General features: G+C 36.4%; 1 protein-coding gene across 1 annotated transcript in view; it reads left to right on the top strand.

Annotated features, from left to right (window-relative positions):
• Positions 1 to 17,921, top strand: part of MTR (5-methyltetrahydrofolate-homocysteine methyltransferase) — a gene marked incomplete at both ends in the record, with an annotated part of 45,784 nt that overhangs the window by 18,198 nt on the left and 9,665 nt on the right. The window contains 13 exons of the mRNA XM_079550088.1: positions 58 to 134; positions 1,439 to 1,551; positions 2,931 to 3,071; positions 3,554 to 3,739; positions 4,322 to 4,501; positions 5,380 to 5,496; positions 5,625 to 5,765; positions 6,789 to 6,878; positions 7,565 to 7,717; positions 8,248 to 8,355; positions 12,772 to 12,872; positions 14,252 to 14,319; positions 15,154 to 15,274. Coding sequence (XP_079406214.1) covers positions 58 to 134; positions 1,439 to 1,551; positions 2,931 to 3,071; positions 3,554 to 3,739; positions 4,322 to 4,501; positions 5,380 to 5,496; positions 5,625 to 5,765; positions 6,789 to 6,878; positions 7,565 to 7,717; positions 8,248 to 8,355; positions 12,772 to 12,872; positions 14,252 to 14,319; positions 15,154 to 15,274 — 1,596 coding nt within the window. The remainder of the gene's footprint in view (positions 1 to 57; positions 135 to 1,438; positions 1,552 to 2,930; positions 3,072 to 3,553; positions 3,740 to 4,321; positions 4,502 to 5,379; positions 5,497 to 5,624; positions 5,766 to 6,788; positions 6,879 to 7,564; positions 7,718 to 8,247; positions 8,356 to 12,771; positions 12,873 to 14,251; positions 14,320 to 15,153; positions 15,275 to 17,921) is intronic.

Raw genomic sequence — 17,921 nt, 5'->3', positions numbered from 1 at the left:
GTTAGTGTTCAATTTTAATCAAAAACTTTCCTATTTATTTTCCACTCTCTAACGCAGGGAAATTGCTGAAGCTGTAAAATTATGTAAGCCTCGTGTTCCACCTTCTCTCTCTCAAGGATATATGCTGCTGTCAGGTATAATAGGATGTGGCTTTATAACTCAAGCAGCCTTACTTTATACATTAATTAAACTGTTTTCTCCTGATCGGAATGGCACTATGAGTTTCTGATTCTAACCGAATCCAGCAAGCTTACAATGTACAAGTTTATCTAAATCGTACTTATTGCATTATTGTAACTTATATTTATTGTATAATATAATCAAGCCAACAAATTTTACTCAGAAAATCTCAAATATTTTGTAGTGTTGAGTATCTTTAACTCTCCTGCACTGCGAACTAAAGATAAGCTGAGAGAAATCAGGTAATCTGACTGTAGCTGGTGACAGAGTTGGGAAGAGATCCTTGTTCACCTGCTGTGAGGCAGCGGCCCTTTTTTGCCTCGGGTGTGGGGACACTTGTACTGGGATAGCGTTGCAGTAACACAGATCTAGAACATCTTTTGTTTTAGATAAAGCTGAGTCTGTATGTTAATGAGCCTTTCTCTGAAGTCTTCAATTTAAACAGTTCCTTCCATATAGGTAAATTACTTTGTTATAAATTAAATCACGATTAGCTCATGATTTCATCTAGTAGCCTACTCTGTTCTGCCATAAAGTTTGCTTGTCTCTGAGTTACCTGCTATGCAAAGTTCCTCCTTGGCTGGTTTATTCTGAATTTAGGATTTTGGATAAGAGATGTCCTTGTTTCTCTGCCAGTTCAGTGGGCTCTTTCTCTGGTCATGTTATCATGAGATAATGTAGTAAGAAACTGAGACAAGTTGTGTGTGTATCTGCATATGCACAGAAGCCCAGAGGATCATTGCTTTGTGACATTTATTTTGGACAGATTATCATAGAATTGTGAGTTGGAAGGGACCTTTAAAGACCATCTAGTCCAACTCCCCTGCAATGAATAGGGTCATCTACAGCTAGATTGGGTGCTCAGAGTCCCATCCAGCCTGATTTTGGGTGTCTCTAAGGACAGGACATCAACCTCATTTCTGGGTAACTGGTACCAGTGCCTCACCACTCTTATTGTATTAAATGTCTTCCTTATATCCAATCTAAATCTTCCCTGTTCTATTTCCACTTGTCCTCGTATGTCTTGTTGATTGGATGAATCATTGAGGAAGAACAGAAACATTTGGTGTTTGCTGGAAGTTGCTTTGTTGTATCTCATTGCCAGTTGTTCAGTAGACCTGTGCATGCCCTGGTGTGCTGAGAAATCACTATTAAAGTAATAGAAACTTCTGATTTATGGCATAGATGAATGCTATTGTTTTTCGTGCAGTGTTTTCTTTTATATTTTTGCAAATATGTTCAAAAATATCTTTTCAAGGTCTGGAGCCATTCAGGATTGGGCCATACACCAACTTTGTTAATATTGGCGAACGCTGCAATGTTGCAGGATCACGGAAGTTTGCTACACTCATCATGGCAGGCAACTATGAAGTACAAATTTTAACAATTTTAATAGATGGTGTTCTCAATTTATTTATGCTTTTTCGTTATTCCATTGTATTGTGTTATTAGTAGTTTGTTTTGCTGGCAAAAAGTGCCATTCTACAAAAGTAAGAAAACAAGGAGAATGAATTTTCTTACTACCCTTTGCTTCTGAGCTTACTGGCTCCTAATTAATTGTGCAAGAGCAGCCTTACAAACTTTTTTTGTTAGTTTGCTTTGATAAGTGTTACAGTAAACATGACTTTACATTTTGAATTAAACTGTTCAGCAGACCAGTCTACACAATATACGGTGCTGTATCTAGGAGCAGATTTGCAGAGGAGAGGAAATTGCTCTTACTTCCAACCTGTGCAGTATGTCTGATTTGGAATAGTTTGCAGTACTGTGCAGCCCTCTTTATTTCCATCTAATCTCCGATCTGGTCAGCGTTTTGTTTGCATCTGATGTGTATATACTTTGATCCACCATGCTAAATGAGAGTTGTTACAGAAAAAGATGTTTAGACAGTAATTGGTATCTTGAAACAGCGGAAGGGCAGGAATGTGAAGACCAGAGGGCTCATTCTTTAAGTGTGTCAGTTGTTACTGTTACATTCAAACAAGCAGTAGAATAACATTTCTTGGCAGCTGAGATTCTGCCCTGAAGTATGCTTTGCTCTTGATGCAATCAAAACTAAAGCCTTAGTTTGCTTGTTAGAAAGTCTGACTCTTAAGCTCTTAGAAGTCATGAAGCAGGTTTGACCTATTTAATATGGAAAACTTCAAACACTGGTTGTCAGGGTCCATGAACAGCTGTAAAACTTTTTTTTTCTTGCCTGTTATAGTGACTAAAAAAGAGAAAGGGAGCTGAGAGTCCTGGATATTTGGTCTGAAGGGGAAGTTTTAGTTTCTCAATGCTTGGTGATGATTCTGCAGATGGAAAAAAATGCCAAATAACCTCCAAAAATAAACTACTCTGTGTTATAAAAGAGTGTAGCTTGTGATGCCGAAGACCCTTATTCGATACTGTCACAGAGTCTGTTTTCCTGTAATCATGTGCAATCAGAAGTCCTTGTTACCATGCAAATCTTAGCTCTTTCAATTACGTGTATGACCAGCTGTCTAAAATCAATGCCACATTAAATTTACGTTGTCATGTTTTTGTGAACAAAGTAGTTATCAGTTGTGCTGTGCTAGCAACTTTTGTTACACTGCTGTATATAATAAGTCACTTCCTTATTATTTTTTGGACTGTCCTGTAAACTCCTATTTTTTTTATTTTGATAATTTGTAGATCTATGCATTTATTTTGGAGAAGTTAAATGTGATGGTGAGAATGAGTAGGCTGTATTCTGCTGACTGCTTTTTGGTTTAAAATCTCTTCTTTAGGAAGCCCTGACTGTAGCCAAATCCCAAGTTGAGATGGGAGCCCAGATTCTTGACATCAATATGGATGATGGGATGCTGGATGGACCTTCTGCAATGACTAGATTTTGTAACTTGATTTCTTCAGAACCTGATATTGCAAAGGTTGTAATGGAGTCACTCCAAAGCACACTACAGTAGAGATCACTTTGAGTTGGAATTTGCCTTTCAGAAAATTTTCATTTATTATCCAGTTTAGATGCTTAACACTCAGATATAGATGTTACCCAGTGGCAGAAAGGTATCTTAGTAGGGAAGGCGTCTGAAGGGAATTGAGATTTTAACAATCTGTATCCAATTTCAGCTAGGCGTATGCCATTCTTTTTCATTAGTTAGAGCAACTTAGTATAGGTTGCTCTTGCAGCAGTTATGAGTATAAAGGAATTGTCATAGAAATTCTTGAGTTAAACTTGCTCTGAGTTTTGTGTTTAAAAAAAGGGTATCTACAAACACCGTCTGAAAATTTGGTATTCATAAATGCTGGTAAATGTGTGTGCATTTTTATGTCCAAATAAAGCAAACAAGATATGAAACACTAAACTCATAACTTGTATGTATCCCATTGTTCATCTTTCTGTTCTTTATAGGTGCCACTATGCATTGATTCTTCAAATTTTTCAGTGATTGAAGCTGGCTTGAAATGCTGCCAAGGAAAATGCATTGTAAACAGCATCAGTCTGAAGGAAGGTGAAGAAGACTTTCTAGAGAAAGCAAAGAAAATCAAATTGTATGGGGCAGCTGTGGTTGTCATGGCTTTTGATGAAGTTGGTCAGGTGAGTGTTACAGGAAGGCTTTTTTTTTTTTTTTTTTTTGGAGTGTAAGTCTTCCTTACTCCTCTGCAAGACAAGGTTGTTTTGTTTCATTGGCACTGGTGATATAAAGAGATTTATATGTAGTCTTAGTAGGTGTTTCTTTTACTGATTGCATGCTTGAGGAACTTCGTTCTGCTTCAGAGGTAGTTCTGCTAGCACAGATATGTCTCTTGCTCTTCCACTATGCTTCCTTCCTTCAGATAATATTTCTTTTAGTTCAGAAACTGAGTTTTGAATATGAATGGAATCTCTGGATTCATTTAGTCATTTTAAAAAACGCATATTAAACTTCACATCAGATGGTGGAATAGGAGCAAAATTATTTTCAGTAAGTTCAATCAAAGCTCTAATGAAGGTGGGGTGTTAGTGATGTCTTTAGTTAAAAAAAGAAATAATTAAAATCTTGTATTTGTTTTCTAATGCTTATGATATTGAGACTGGGATTCTGTATTCTTGAGCCAGTTTAATTGTAAATGATTTCTGGCAGGCTTTATATTTTGTGCTGTGTGTAACTTTCACATCAGAATTCTTTTTCTTCACCAGGCAACAGAAACAGAAACCAAGATTGCAATCTGCTCCAGAGCATACCACCTCCTTGTGGAAAAAGTACACTTCAATCCAAATGATATAATATTTGACCCTAATATTTTGACCATAGGGACTGGAATGGAAGAACATAACCTATATGCCATTAATTTTATCAATGCTACTAAAACCATAAAAGTGAGTTTTAAGCTTATTTTAACTCAAAGTATTTTATTGGGGTTATTTAAAAGGAAAGCAAACAAAGACTACCAGCACCACCAACAAAAATCATCACTGCAAATAACAGCCATTTTAAAGTACCACGGGGACTATTCACCTGGAGTGGAGCCAGTTCCCAGTATTGCTGTATTTCCAGAACAGTTTTAAATACTTTGATTAATATTTTTCAATCTGTTAACTTTAATGTTACTTTAACTTTAATACTATATTAATTAAAGAAAGTAATAATTGCATTCATTGTTCTAGCCAAAGGTTTTCTTTGAAGGCTTGCAAAGGTTGTCCTTTTAACGTAATTTCAGTTACTGGTGCAGTTTTGTGCCATTACCTGACCTTTTATTTAGATAAAATTTGTGTAAGAAAGAACAATAATGAAGAAAATCGCCTGAATACAGCTAAGCAGCCAACTAGATCAGTCTGGAGATGCTCTGTCAGTAGCAGTCTAGGGTTTGAACACCTTCACAGGATATTTTGTCACCCCTCCTGTTTCAAGAGGAGAGGCCTGTCAGGGGAATGGGAGAGCCACAGTAGTTCAGCAAGGGGGACATCTGGAATGCTCCTGAGGGACAACCTGTGTATTTAGAATAGTACCAATGAGAATGATGGGAGTTATTTACATGTAGCTGGAGTAGATCTTTCCTTTTTGTTTGTAGCTTTTCCTGCAGATATTTTAACTTCTTTCTTTGACTTCGAATAATTAGAAGGATCTGGAACAGGGAAAAGGGTGCATAGCCAGTGCATCATCACTGAGGTGCCCAGCTCTTTTATGACTGAATGCTGTGCTTAAGTTTCTTTTTTGGAAAGCTTTTTTTCTAAAACACTGTGTGCAATTCCCACAGGAAACACTGCCAGGTGTCAGAATAAGTGGGGGTCTTTCCAATCTGTCTTTCTCCTTTCGAGGAATGGATGCCATTCGAGAAGCAATGCATGGGGTGTTCCTATACCATGCAATTCGGGTATGATATGTGTTGGCTTCCATATATTTGTGCTTGGCAAATGCAATGCTGCATCTGACAGCTCTGTTTGGGGGGAATTCCTGTATGATGGTGGGTTTTTTTGTTTGTTTTGTTTTGTTTTTTTTTAGTGTGGCATGGATATGGGAATTGTGAATGCTGGGAATCTGCCGGTGTATGATGACATCCACAAGGAATTGCTACAGCTATGTGAGAATCTAATCTGGAACAAAGATCCCGATGCGACAGAGAAGCTTCTACATTATGCTCAGGTAACTTCAAATTTTAAATTTTGAATAGCTTTTAGCTTAACACCTGGGCTTTAATGCTGGTGATAGCTAAATGAGCCTCTGAAATACATGTCTGTCAATCCAAAGGTAAGTATTAGAAGTTGCTGCTGCTGCTACAAGTAGTTGCATTATTAGTATAGAATAAAATGTAAACTCTGTAACAGATTGAGCCCATCAGATTTTAAAGTTGCCATAAAAGATCCAAGAAAATAAAATCGGGAATGGCCAACCCACAGCCAAATCAAATTGTGGAGCTGGAGCATAATTGGAAAGCATGCTGTGAGAGGCAGAGAGTAAACCTATCTCACTAGTGGTGATAGCTTGCTTGGAGTATATGTAAAAGGTCAATATCCTGGCTTCCAGTTCAAGTTACTCATGTCAGTGAGGATCAGCTGTTAGGTAATTTTGAGATCCTGTCATGGTAATGTTAGTAAAAGACATTAAGATTTCCAGTTTATAAGCCACCGGATTATGAGGCAGAGTATGTGAGGATTGGAGCCCACCTATGTATGTGGATGACAAACAGTAGTTCTTGTAGATCTTCAGATTGAAAAACGTATCTGTGATATGGAGTAACATAACCTATTGCAGCAGTAACTGAATTATGCCAAATTAATTAGGTTTTTAACATGAAGTGTCATGTGTGGGTCAGAAATCAATGTGAATTACATTCCCAGAATTAAAACCCAAAGGATTAATAATTCCATCATTTTTTAGGAGTGTGAAAGTTACTAGAACTCTTCCCTTTCCACACCTTCACTTCCACTTTGTTTACATCTTTGCTGAGGTCAGTACTCTCTGGGATATAAACCTACGAAGTGTTTGCAATACATCATGTGTGTTTGCAGTGTGGTTTGCATGTATATATGAACAAGAAACATTTTAGAATAATCTGAAATTATTTTGTGGGTCAGTGCTTAGTTATCTCCATTTCTTTAAAAGTGAAATCCATAGATGTAGCTTTTGTGCTGATAAGCTCCTGTGGAAGTCTATTTTTCTGTTCAGAATCATGCCCAAGGAGGAAAAAAAGTGATACAAACTGATGAATGGCGGAACAGCACTGTGGAGGAAAGACTGGAATATGCTCTTGTAAAAGTGAGTATGTGCAGAAGGTTGTCCTACCCAAGCGAATGGTCCATGGCTTTTAGAGATGTATAATTTCAGCTCCTATTCTATAAGGACTACTCTTGTCTTAAAAACTTCCCAGCTGCTATTGTTTTAAAAGTTATTAAGAATAAACACCAATTAAATAAAGTAATGAACAAAGAATTACTGTGATTTTTCTTTAAACTTCAGAAATTGATGTCCATGACTTTTAAAGTCTTATTCTGGCTGGTGTTAGAACATGCTTTGGGTGGTTTGGTGTTGTTTTTTTTTAGTTGTTGTTTGTTTCTGGTAGAGGTTTTTTAGTGTGTGTGGTTTAACAAAACTGCACTGAGTTGCACTTGTGCTGAGGGAGCTTTTCATGTAAATGCGTGGTTCTGTTACGATATGATTTAGAAAAATAAACCCACTAATACTGGATATGATTACTTGGAATAACTTGTTCCCCAGAACTATAGTCTTTTGCTTGGTAAGGAAACTTACTGTAGTTACACATTTGAGTTGCTCTTAAAGTCTAGAAATACCTAAGGTTATTTTTTTGTGTGGGGTTGTTTTGTTTTGGGTTTTGTGGTGGTTGGTTGTTTTTTTTTTTTTTTTTTTTCCTCGTATGATGGCAGCTAAATATAAGTTTGTTTTTTTATTTTAGAATGATAAAAGCTTTTCTTTTTCTTACTCAGGGCATAGAGAAGTATGTCACTGCAGATACAGAAGAAGCAAGATTAAATCTGGAAAAATACCCTAGACCTCTAAATGTAATTGAAGGGCCTTTGATGAATGGCATGAAAATTGTTGGTGATCTTTTTGGTGCTGGGAAGATGTTTCTGCCTCAGGTAAGTAGAATATTATGTAATGAGTTTTAAAATTTGGCAAAAACTAAACATTCTATGCTGTTTCTTTTTTCAGACATAGTACTTGAATTGTGAAAATGCAGATACTGCCAGAAAGTGGCCCTGTTTCTTTTGTACTTTGGAAGTTGATTTTTTTTTTTTTATATATCTTTGCATTTTTCTTCTTTTTCTCTCTGAGGCTTTTTGCTTTATTTAAAGTGTAGTCTTAAATCTGGGCCCATGATAAAGAGCAAAAGGGGAAAAAAGATCCAAGTAAAATATCATTTGATTACAAGCAGGCTGCCACGCTTAGTACCTAAATCTGGACTTGTTTGTAGCTTTTCATTCTGTTGTGAGCGATCAAAGAGATTTCACAGCTAGCAGCCTATTACCAAACAATGCTCTGCCAAGATGGAATCTAGGTTTGCAAAAAAGTTTTGTTGTCTGAATGGATTTTAGGGTATTCCTGTATTTTATCTTTGCTATTGATTTTTCTCCCTCTTTTTTTTTTTTTCTTCCATTTATCTGTGCAGGTGATAAAGTCTGCTCGAGTTATGAAGAAAGCAGTTAGCCACCTTATTCCTTACATGGAAAAAGAAAGAGAAGAAAGGAGAGCCAAACAAGGCAGCTCAGAGGAAGAGGCAAGACACAGTCCTTTGTTTAGTAACTTTTGTAGTATGCAGTGTCAAAAAATGAAATTATTTTTTGTTAACATTTGTTTTTATGCTGTAGAGTTGATCCAACCATATAAAAACTGACAATCTTGGCTTAATTTGAAGTTGGTCTGAAGTTCATGAGGTGCAGATTTTCTGAAGCTCTAATTAGTACTTGCCTAACCTGTTGTCAGAGTGTATTGCAGGAGATCACAAGCTTTTATAGGCCCTTAATTCTGTTGTTACTTTTTGCATTTGTGTAGACATTTAATTCTAGTATTATTTATATCATCTATTTTTAGCATTGATTGTGGCAAATTTTTCCAATGGCTTTTACTGCTCATGCCCATGTTTCCCTTTACTCAGAACTTCCCTCTGACCATTCTCAGGTAAACTAACCAAACTGCATATTCTTTTTTTTTTTTTTTTTTTTTTTTTTTTTTTAAAGATATGACATAAGACCTTTTGTTATGATAGAATAGTATACTCACTGTATGTGTTGCTATGACCAAGCTGTGGGTGACAAGTGCTCTATGAAAAGTTAGTTGTCTTTTCATGTGATCATTGCTCCTGCTTTCTGAAGGCTACTTGTAATATAATACAGCAAATATACAAAGTAATAATATGGAAGCAGAAATACTCAACTGACAAAAATAAAAAATAGGTAGTAACTGAGTAGGTAGTGAGTTCCCAGAGAAAGGATTGTGGTTGTTACAAATAGCAGGTAAATCAGCATTTTCATATGACTAGGAAGCAAACAAAAAAAAAAACTAGCAAAGTGAAATGTACAGAATTTTCTGCTCTACTCAGCTCATTGATAGGACAAGGACAGCGTCAAGTTTTCAAGGTGGTACTCAAGGAAAATATGTTAACCAGTAAAAGCATTTCAAAAGAGACCAATAAGAATGATTCAGAAATGCAGACGGTGAAACCTTCAGTGAAAGTTTGGAGGCATTGACCTGTGTATGAAGTCTGAAGGCAACAAAATACCGTGCAGTCTTGACATGTTAGACATACTTGTAGAGACTAAAGAAATAAAGTTTCTGTGTCCTACCGAGAGTAAATGGATCTTAAATTTCGGTGGAAAGATATTTAAGTTAGTCTGTGGAGGGAGCAAAATGCCTTAGTGATGCTAAAGCATTACAGTATATTGCCTGTAGAAGTTAAGAGCTTTTATTCTTATGTGACTTATGATGTGGAGAGGCTTTAGTAGGACACCCAATCAGCTCTGTGTTTGCCTGAGGCTTTGCCAGTGCCAAACAAAATATCTGGCAGTGGGCTTTGTAGTCTTGTATTGACTTTGAATACCAATTTTGACCTCTAACATGTATCATGTTTAAATTTTTTGCAAGCTGTTGTCTGTTTTAGATTTTCTTTCTATCCTTTTTTATTTTAACCCTATGTGTCATGTTTGTAGTACTGTTACTGAATTTTATCTTATTGATTTTAGAAAGCTTATTCAGTGTATCAAGTTGATCCTGAATCCTAGTCCTGTCCTTTCACGTCCTCCCTCCCTCCCCTAATGTTGTTCTTGCATTTTATCTATCATCTTAGTTATTTTGGTAACTTTGGTAATGTAGGTTACCAAATTATTTTCTGATTCTTGTAGGCCTTTCCTTTATAGCATCTTCCTATTTGACAGGGAACAACTGATGATTACTCTCTGAGAAGAGTTTTATTAATTATCTGAGCATATGCTACAAGTACCTTCTTTCAAATTTGATTAATGGAATGTGTTATGGGAGCACTGGAAAATGAGGACATAGTACATCTGTTCTTTCTCGGTACTAGCAAGATTCTGTGCAGTAGAAAAGTTCAGAAGAAATAGACAAAGTCTTATAATACTCATGTCTACTGTACTTTAATTATAGGTGCAGTTTTATTGATTTAAATATTTTTCTTCTACTCTTGCCTTTGACTGTCAAATTTATATGTTGTGCAGAAACTTTTCTTTTGTCCTGTGGAACATTACATTGTCTTCATGCATTCTTAGAGGCAATAGTTTTTATCATAATCTGGTGTTTGACACAAATAAGAAAGAAGAATGGCCTGAGTCTAGAGAAAAGGTGATATTTGTGTGTTTTCTTTGGCTTTTTTTCTCTGGATTTTTGAGTGGTTTCTAATTCCTCCCCTCGAATGTTCTTACTGTATATCTTTCCATTTGCTGTGAATCTGTTGAGTGATAAGTCTAAAGAGTCCAACTAATATTTTAGAAAGAAAAACAACCTGAAAATCAAATCCCACTAATCTCAATGGAACCATAGTCTTTTCTGCATGTAAAGACAGTGTCTTCTCTCTAATGTCTCAAGCAGATCTGTTCTCTTGTCATGAGTCACCTTTCTGTTTGTCATCTTTTTCCTGCTTCTGCTGTTTCTTAATTTAATGCAGATAACAATGCTGGTATTTGGTACCTTCTGGTTTGTTCTGGTGCTGTTTGAAATCAGTGAAATTTGTTACTGTATTGCCTCCCTGAGCACTGGACTAGGACCTATTGGCACTTAATTCTCTGACTAAAATGTGATAAGTGGAATCTAGGAAGTCCTTTAAAAATACCACAAAAGATTGTGAGTCACTGTATGTGCTTGAGGGGGAACAGAAGGGAAAATGTAGAGCCCCTGTTGTTTTGCTTCTTCCACATTCTGCTGGGCAAGGGTTTAATCTTTGTGAGTATTTTTGTCACTGGAGAGAGAAAAACCAGCTGCATTTATCCCCAAATTTAGATTTGGACTGGGACAAAAATGAGTTACAGGCTCTAGTAGCTGATCTGTCTAATGTTACCCAGGTTACTGTAACCTGCAGGATGGTTTTAGTCTCACACTGCCGGGAAATGCATTGTGTTGATAGCTACATTTGAGGATAAATAGCTGTGGCTGTGGATCTCTATCAAGATTTAAAAAAGAAGCATTCTGGATATGTGCCCAGAACTTTGAGGACCTCCTTGTTTGAGACAGTTGAAACCACAATGTGCCCTAAGTAGGGTTTATTCAAAATGCTGAAATACTGTGTGCTCTGGCCCAGGTTGTTTGTTGCTCAGCTCACGTATTCATTCTTCTCATAGGCAATGTTTTTACTTGCATATCAGTCACTAGTTAAATCATCAGCAGTTCCTGGAAGCAACATTTTTTGATCTCCCAATGTTTGGTTAATTTATTTCCCAACCTTTCTCTTACATTCCAGCAACTTATTTTCAGCTGCAAAATTTGCATTTTTGTATAGAGATGGCTGACTTGCCTTCATTTTGCATTTGTAGTTCTGTGTTCTTCTGTAAAATGGGAGCACTGAGGAGATGGTAGATTTTTAGTAAGCAGCAGCATTGATAAGGATTCCCAATGTCTCAAGTAATTGTGTTAGGACCATGGGAAATGGTAAATGCTATTATCTCTATATAAAGCCACCCAACCCCCAGAAAATGAAACTAATTTATAGTGTCAATGAATTGAATATGCTTTGGCCCTCTGCAAAGGAGGTGACGTTCTGGCTGGGCTGGTAGGTATTTTCAAATTCAACGTGCTCAGGTTTCCACTTGATTTAAATTCTGTGCAAATCAGGTAGTCTGCTACTGGCATTTCATCCTGCATCAATGCAAACATGGCTGGAGCTGCTCCAAACGACAATATGAATTAGACCTCTAAAAATGTATCACGAAGACTCATGTCTTACTGGAGGATTGTAGAGGAATTCCACTACTACCCTTCTGGCAGGACCCTTTGTCAGGGCTGAGTGCCACCTTACTTAGGTTCAGTCTGACAGCGCGCATTCCCTTCTTCAAGGAGATTCTTTTTCCAAAGTGTTTGTTCAAACTGGGCAGTTTGAAGTAGCCTGATCACTGCACTGAAATGTCTCTTGCTGCTTATGTTGCATAAAGAGTTGATAGCTACATTTGAGGATAAATAGCTGTGGCTGTGGATCTCTATCAAATTTTTAAAAAGAAGCATTTTGGATATGTGCCCAGAACTTGAGGACCTCCTTGCTCAGGAGTCTTTTCTGCTTTTCCTGATTCCTCTCATGGAATTTCTTTCATTCTGCTCACCACTGCATTGGAGAAAGATTGCCCTTGATGCATGAGCAGATGTATGATCATGAACCTGCATAACCTATTATTTTAAATATTTAAAATATTTATTGGTGAGTTTTTCACTTGAAACAGAAGTACTTTATAGGATTCCAGTTATTGCACTACACAGAATGCTATTCAAGTCTGATTTTCTTGTGAGTGGTGTTGTGTTATTTTTCTTAACAGTTTTGAAAAACATGCAGTCAATTTGCATGAACGTGTCTTGTGCAAGTTTTTATTACCTGCATCTTATGAAGGAGTTGTTAATATTGATTATATCACTTCTGCTGATAAGAGAATACTGAAGCTTATGAGTAATTGAATTCTTGTGCCATTTCTTCAACTTTCAGGATCCTTATAATGGTACAATAGTACTAGCAACTGTGAAAGGTGATGTACATGATATTGGCAAGAACATTGTGGGAGTCGTTCTGGGCTGCAACAACTTCAGGTAAAGAGACTAAAACTGTGTAGTTGGTAGCATAACTGTAAAAAGCTAAATAATTAGTATACTAGGCCTACTGAAGCTGTGAACATAATAGTTAGAGATGGGCATATATTAGGAACTGTTCTTCCTTCCCATAGCTGTGACAGGGAACATAGATTGTACCAGTTACTACAAATGTGGAGGCAAGAGGGCATCTTTCTGTAATTCCTTTTTCCTAAACAATTGCCATCCAAGATGAATACAGTTTAATATTAAACTGAAAAGTAAGTAGGAGAATTAAGTGTTGCATGTAATATTATTTAAATGTATGTATAAAGCCTTAAACATAGAAGTGTATTATCTGAAGAAACCAGGCAGGACAATTCCAGTAGGCGAGACTGCTTGTGTGTTTTGTGGTGTGCTGGGATAAAAGGAAATCTTGGTATGGTTTTCAAGTTGTTTGTCAACTACAAGGTTTTAAAAACTAACTGTGGTATATCTTGTTACATAGGAGATGAGATTTTAATTCTGAGCTTCAAAAAAATGAAACTTCAAGAAGAGTCAGTACTTTCAAAGCCTGTGTGCTTACAGCAGGGTTGACAGCGGTGTTGGAATGAACGGTCATATTTCTGTCAGGGCCCTCTGTCGATTGTTGTGCGGACCTGAATGCTCTGGAACTCAGTCTTGTCATTCATTCATTTTGTTTTGTTTTTGACTTGTTCTTTAAAAGAGAGCAAAGATAATTTCATCATTTTAAAACACAAAGCACTGAGGGAAATAACAGCATTGTGTATATGCAATGTACCCTGTTTCATTACTTCTTGAAATTGTTTTTTCTTTTCCAACTTTGATTTTTTTTTTTTTTTTCTTTATTTTTTAAACTTAAATGAGTGGTGTTTTCTGTCATTGTGAATATGAGTGAGACTGAATGAAGCCAGCGGGCTTGTGTGTCTCACTTGAAGCAGGAGAGTGGGAAATAAGTAGAAACTTTGACAATGGCTTGGGCTAATAGGAATAGAGTGCTAGCAAACAAACAGCAGTGTCTCACTTCGTAAAATGCATGACAAAAAAACAACAACAAAGTAAGTCAGTTTATATTCCTGACATAAGGTGTGATACCACAAAAATGCTTAGTACTGCCTGAATGACCTCAAATAAAAAAAATTAATCACCAAAAAACCCCACAATGTTTCTGTCTTCTGTGTCATTAGTAAATTTAGTGTATTGAATTTTTTTCCAGACTCATAGGTGTTTCTATATTAGAACTCCCAGCAGTTGTGTGGAGAGAAACAAACAAATTAATCTTTATTTTAAGTCCAATAAGCTGTTTGCAGTAAGAGCAATGTGTTTGCCCTTTAACAGAACTCTTTAAAAGAATCTTGTCATCTCACTTCTTTTCACAGAGTTATTGATTTAGGAGTCATGACTCCATGTGATAAGATATTGAGAGCTGCTGTTGAGAACAAAGCAGGTATAGAGAGATTTCATTAGTACTCCTGAATTATTTAATTTCAAACCTTGCTCTCTGCTTTTTTCAGGTTTTTTGTTGTTGTTTTTTTTTTTTCCTGCTCATTGCATTTCTGTGCTGTCTATTATTTTATCAGGCTACCTTCAGGTAAATCAAAACTTTTCCATTAACAGTAATAACTATTTAGTATTTGGCTCTTCCATGAAACTTAGCCCAAGGAACTGAAAACCTGCATTAAAAAGACAACTCTACTTGTAGAGATGCTTTAGTATTTGTTGTTTAGTATTTGTTTTACACGTGGATAAATGGAAATTTGGAAAGGCTGACTAACTTTATGTTGGGTTTTAAATCAGTATAAGAATTTGGCCTTCCCAAAGCAAAGGAATAGAATGAATTATTCTAGGAAAAAAATTGAGTTTTCTGAACTGAGTTGCAGTTGTGAAACAGTCTTGTAAAAGATGATTTGCATGGAACACAGGTGGTGAAATTGGAAGGCATTTGCTGTTTCTAAGAGCAGAGTACTCAGGCTCTGAGGCTTGAAGTTTGCCAATCAGAAATATTGTATGTTTATTGTGAAGCTGGAGCAGTGGGTATTCAGCAGCTGTGAAGACTGAGAAATCTCTTAAACTGAGGATTCAGAATCACTTTCATTCTTGGAAAGCTTTCTGATTTAGGTAAACCTGTCTAATGTAGAAGACATTACCATGGTTTCTATCTCAGTGTTTTCTATCTGACGCATGAAGCTAGGAATTAAAGACTTCCATTCTAAAATGATGCATAAATTTTTACAGGATTTCCTGAACCTTTTATATGCATGTGTTTGTAAATTTTAAATAGATATTATTGGTCTGTCTGGTCTCATCACCCCATCTTTGGATGAAATGATATTTGTCGCCAAAGAAATGGAGAGATTGGCAATAAAGATTCCTTTGCTGATTGGAGGAGCAACTACTTCTAAGTAAGATATCTCCTTTGGGAAGTTGGGGAATGTGTATGGTAGTAGTGTCAACCAGGGAAAAATCTCTGTAGCCATTTCTCTCTCCCTTTTTCCTTATTTTCTCCAGACGCACGTGCTTGATATTTATTTACTTAAGACTATTATTTCTTTTATCAAGTGCTGAAATACAGTGCTAAGATGTATTTGGAATAGAACAAATAGCAGACAACTTTTTGTTTTTGCAAATGTATTTTGTATGTGGAAATACTATTGTGGTAACTTCTAAAAATTAATATGTGTATTCATATGAATACAGTTATGTTATTCTAAAGGGTAGAATGGGAATCGGAATATCACAAAATCATAGAATGGCTTGGGTTGAAAGGGGTCCCCAGGATAATCAAGTTCCAACCTGCATGGAACAGCCAGGGCCATCAACCTCCAGATCTGGTACAAGACCAGGCTGCCCATGGCCCCATCCAATCTGATCTTGATCACTTCCAGGAATGGGGTGTCCACAACCTCTCTGGACAGCCTGTTGCAGGATCTCACCGCTCTCTCTGTGAAGAATTTCCCCCTGACATCCAATCTAAACTTCCCCTCCTTGAGCTTAAAACCATTCCCCCTTGTCTTCTTACTGTCTACTCTTGTAAAAAGTTGATTCCCCAGTGTGAATGATTTTGAGACTAGAGATGGTCATACAGACATCAGGGTGCTATTATCTTTCAGGAAGTTTCCGGCATCATTGTTCAACACTGTGCTGATTGGGTCGAACCTCCAAACCTGTTCAAGCAGGGTGATAGATGATACATTCTAACAGCTTACCTTTAAGTAGTTACCGTTTTGTCTTTGTTAGGCTGAACTTTCTTTTTTTGTTGATACCTTGTTCTTTCTGATCCATTCAAATGAAATAATGCAGCTGCTATGATATCCTGAAGTAAAGTGTTGACAGCTTGCTGACATCTAGTATGAGCATTACCACAGATGTGTTTTGGGCATTGCGTAGTGGCCTTGTCATACTTTGCTAAGTGGTTTATGTACAGTATCCTTCAGTAGGTGACAGCTAAGGAGGTTGCAGAGGTCATTTCTTGCATAACTAAAAGCTGTCAGCAGTATTACTTCCTTTAGCAGAGCAGCACATAGCCCATCAGAACCATTAGCTACATGTATTTTGTATTATTGGCCTTAGCAAACAGGAAATAGCAGGATCACTACCCATCTTTATTGGTCCTACAGTTATAATGTATGATTCATTACATTCTTTTTCTTCTTTTTCGCAAGTCTCTTTAGTTATGACTTCTGTACTGAGAACAAACAAGGGGTTTATTCCTAAACAAACAAACAAACAAAAAAATGGGTAGGGCACTTCTAAATAAAGAGCCTTAGAGAGCCTTTTTTTTTTTTTTTTTTTTTTTTTTTTTGTCTTTTTAGTGTCTGTGGAGCACTGTGGCATAATAATGGATGTAAAATAAGCAGCATCAAACAGATCTCTAAAATTTATAGGTCGAGATGAATGCAGATGGGCAGCATGAATTTTGCCCTTAAATGTAGAAATAATTGAATAACATATAAAATATGCTTTGTATTCGTAAACAATTGTACTCACATGAACTCTATATAAATATAATTCTGCATGTGACCAGACAGAGTTTATTTAAAATGTGTCAGATGAACGTATGTTTTATGGGAAATTAGATTAGTAGTATGTATTTAATTTCACTTGCACAGCTTTAAGTTTAACCTCATGTACTCTGAAAAGTTGTGTATACGTTAGAGCTTGCTAATGAAGAACTGTCTGCGTTTATTCTCTGAAATAGGTAGACATCATGATTTGTAATGGGTAGACCATGTGTACTTGGCAAGGCAGAAAATGAGGTTAGTTTGAAAGAGAGAGACTAGATTCTGACTACAGAATCTACATAATGAAATTTCACTTCAGCTTGCAGCAATGTTTGTGTTATTTGCTGTGCTTATTTTGTGCTATTTGTTTGCTATTTGCTGTGCTTTTGTGAAATTCAGATGTTGACAATTAATGGTGGTGGTTTTATTGTGGTAATGTTTGTTTAAAAAAATACCTGTACCTGATGATACAGTGCCACTGTAGGATTACGCTCTGTTTGTTTACTTTGTCTGTTTCTATCAAAATGGATGATAAAGTATCTTTCTTTCTAATAAACTGAGCTGCTAATATCAACCTAGAATCAAATTAAGGTGTTCTTAGACAACTGGTTACTGAACTGTTGCACAGTCATCATTAACCTTATGTTCAAGTGTTTTTACTTTTTGATAGAACCTGAAGAAAAGTGAGGTTGGGCCTGCTGCTTACGTTTGATTGGAATAGAGTATATATTAAATAAACTGGGAGTTCTTATTTTAGTGACTGGGCTGACATAGCAGATGCAGATCTGCTCTGTTTTATTGCCATTGACAGAATTCCTTTTTCAGGTAAATGGAAAGCTTCTGCCTCTGAAGTAGAGCATTATAGAAATTGAAATAATCATCACCGAATATGTTAATATTAATCCACACACCCAGAAGATAACATGTGGGAGGGAAAGCTGTACGATGAGCAAACAAGATTTTACCTTATTTTTTTCTATTTTTCTTTTGTAAGTGAGAAAGTTCCAAACTAAACCTGAAATTTCTGAGAATTAAACTAACGAATTGC

Source organism: Tetrao urogallus (genome assembly GCF_951394365.1).
Source record: "Tetrao urogallus genome assembly, chromosome: 2".
In the NCBI taxonomy this organism is placed as follows: Eukaryota; Metazoa; Chordata; class Aves; order Galliformes; family Phasianidae; genus Tetrao; species Tetrao urogallus.
This window is presented reverse-complemented; position numbering and strand designations above follow the sequence as displayed.